The 1,050-nt window shown below is 66.6% G+C and overlaps 1 protein-coding gene across 1 annotated transcript in view; it reads right to left on the bottom strand.

Moving 5' to 3' along the window:
- Positions 1–1,050, bottom strand: part of LOC103899693 (high affinity nerve growth factor receptor) — a gene marked incomplete at its 3' end in the record, with an annotated part of 13,057 nt that overhangs the window by 4,760 nt on the left and 7,247 nt on the right. Inside the window, exons 11-14 of the mRNA XM_009280205.2 lie at positions 978–1,040; positions 710–836; positions 299–628; positions 21–38 (exon numbers count right to left, since the gene is read on the bottom strand). Of these exons, the coding sequence (XP_009278480.2) occupies positions 21–38; positions 299–628; positions 710–836; positions 978–1,040 (538 nt within the window). The remainder of the gene's footprint in view (positions 1–20; positions 39–298; positions 629–709; positions 837–977; positions 1,041–1,050) is intronic.

Here is a 1,050-nt window from a genome sequence, read left to right as displayed (position 1 = left end):
CAGCGTGCCCGGTCACTCACCCAGCGGAGACAGAGACACTGGTGCAGCCCAAAAGGAGAGAGAAAGGAGAAACAACTCGTTATTCCCCAGGCGAGAGCGCCCCGTCCTTCCCCCCTCCCACCCCTGGGGAAACTGAGGCACATCGGGGCTTGCTGGGAGCCAGCGGGCAGAGCCAGATACAACCTGTTTCGCACACCAATGCAAGGAGAGATGCAATGCATCTCCTCCCCCGAGACCGGGGCCGGGGGAGCCCCCAGGCACCCCCCTCCCCACCCACCCGGCATTTACCGGCACCTACCGGGGATGGGCTCCTCGGGGCTGAAGCTGAAGGGGTTTTCCATGAAACGTCCCTGGATGCTGCGGGCGGCGAAGCCCAGGGAGTTGCGGACCAGGAGGGTGTAGTTGCCGTTGTTGACGTGCGTGGGACGGTTGAGCTGGAGGCAGCCGTGGAGGACGGTGGAGTTGTGCTCGTACTCCACGATGCGGGTGTGGATGTAGGGTCCCTCGGCCAGGGCCGTGCCGTTGAAGAGCCAGCGGATGCTGGGGACCGGATTGCCGTCCACCGAGAAGGGGATGCACCAGAAGTGCTGGGGGATGGCTTCGTGCAGCAGCAGGATCACGGGGGGGACTGGGGGAGACAGAGCTGGGTGGGTCCCCGAGCAGGACCCCTCACCCCGGACCCCACGTCGGCCCCCTCCGGGCTGCTCACAGGTGACGTTCAGCATCACGCTGTCCTCCGCCGGTCCCGCCGCGTTCTCCGCCCGGCACGTCAGGTCTTTGTGGTTGAGGTTGGAGGAGACGTTGCTGATCTCCAGGAGGATCTCCCAGTCCGAGAGCTGCGGGGAGTACCGGGATGGGGTGAGCAAACAGCCCCCCCCACACACACCCCGAGCTGTGCCAGCTCCTGCATCCCCCCATGCCCACCCCACCAGCGAGAGGATGCTGCGGCGGGGATGGTGCTGCCGGGAAGGTCTTGCCTTGGTGACGACGGGCAGCTCGGGTCCCACCTCGGGGAGCACCCATTCCCCAGTGGCCGGTGGCTCGGCGGCA

The sequence above is a fragment of the Aptenodytes forsteri genome, unplaced genomic scaffold (assembly GCF_000699145.1).
Source record: "Aptenodytes forsteri isolate BGI_AS27 unplaced genomic scaffold, ASM69914v1 Scaffold332, whole genome shotgun sequence".
Lineage (NCBI taxonomy): Eukaryota > Metazoa > Chordata > Aves > Sphenisciformes > Spheniscidae > Aptenodytes > Aptenodytes forsteri.
The sequence above is the reverse complement of the archived record's forward strand: the minus strand, read 5'-3'. Positions and strand labels throughout refer to the sequence as shown.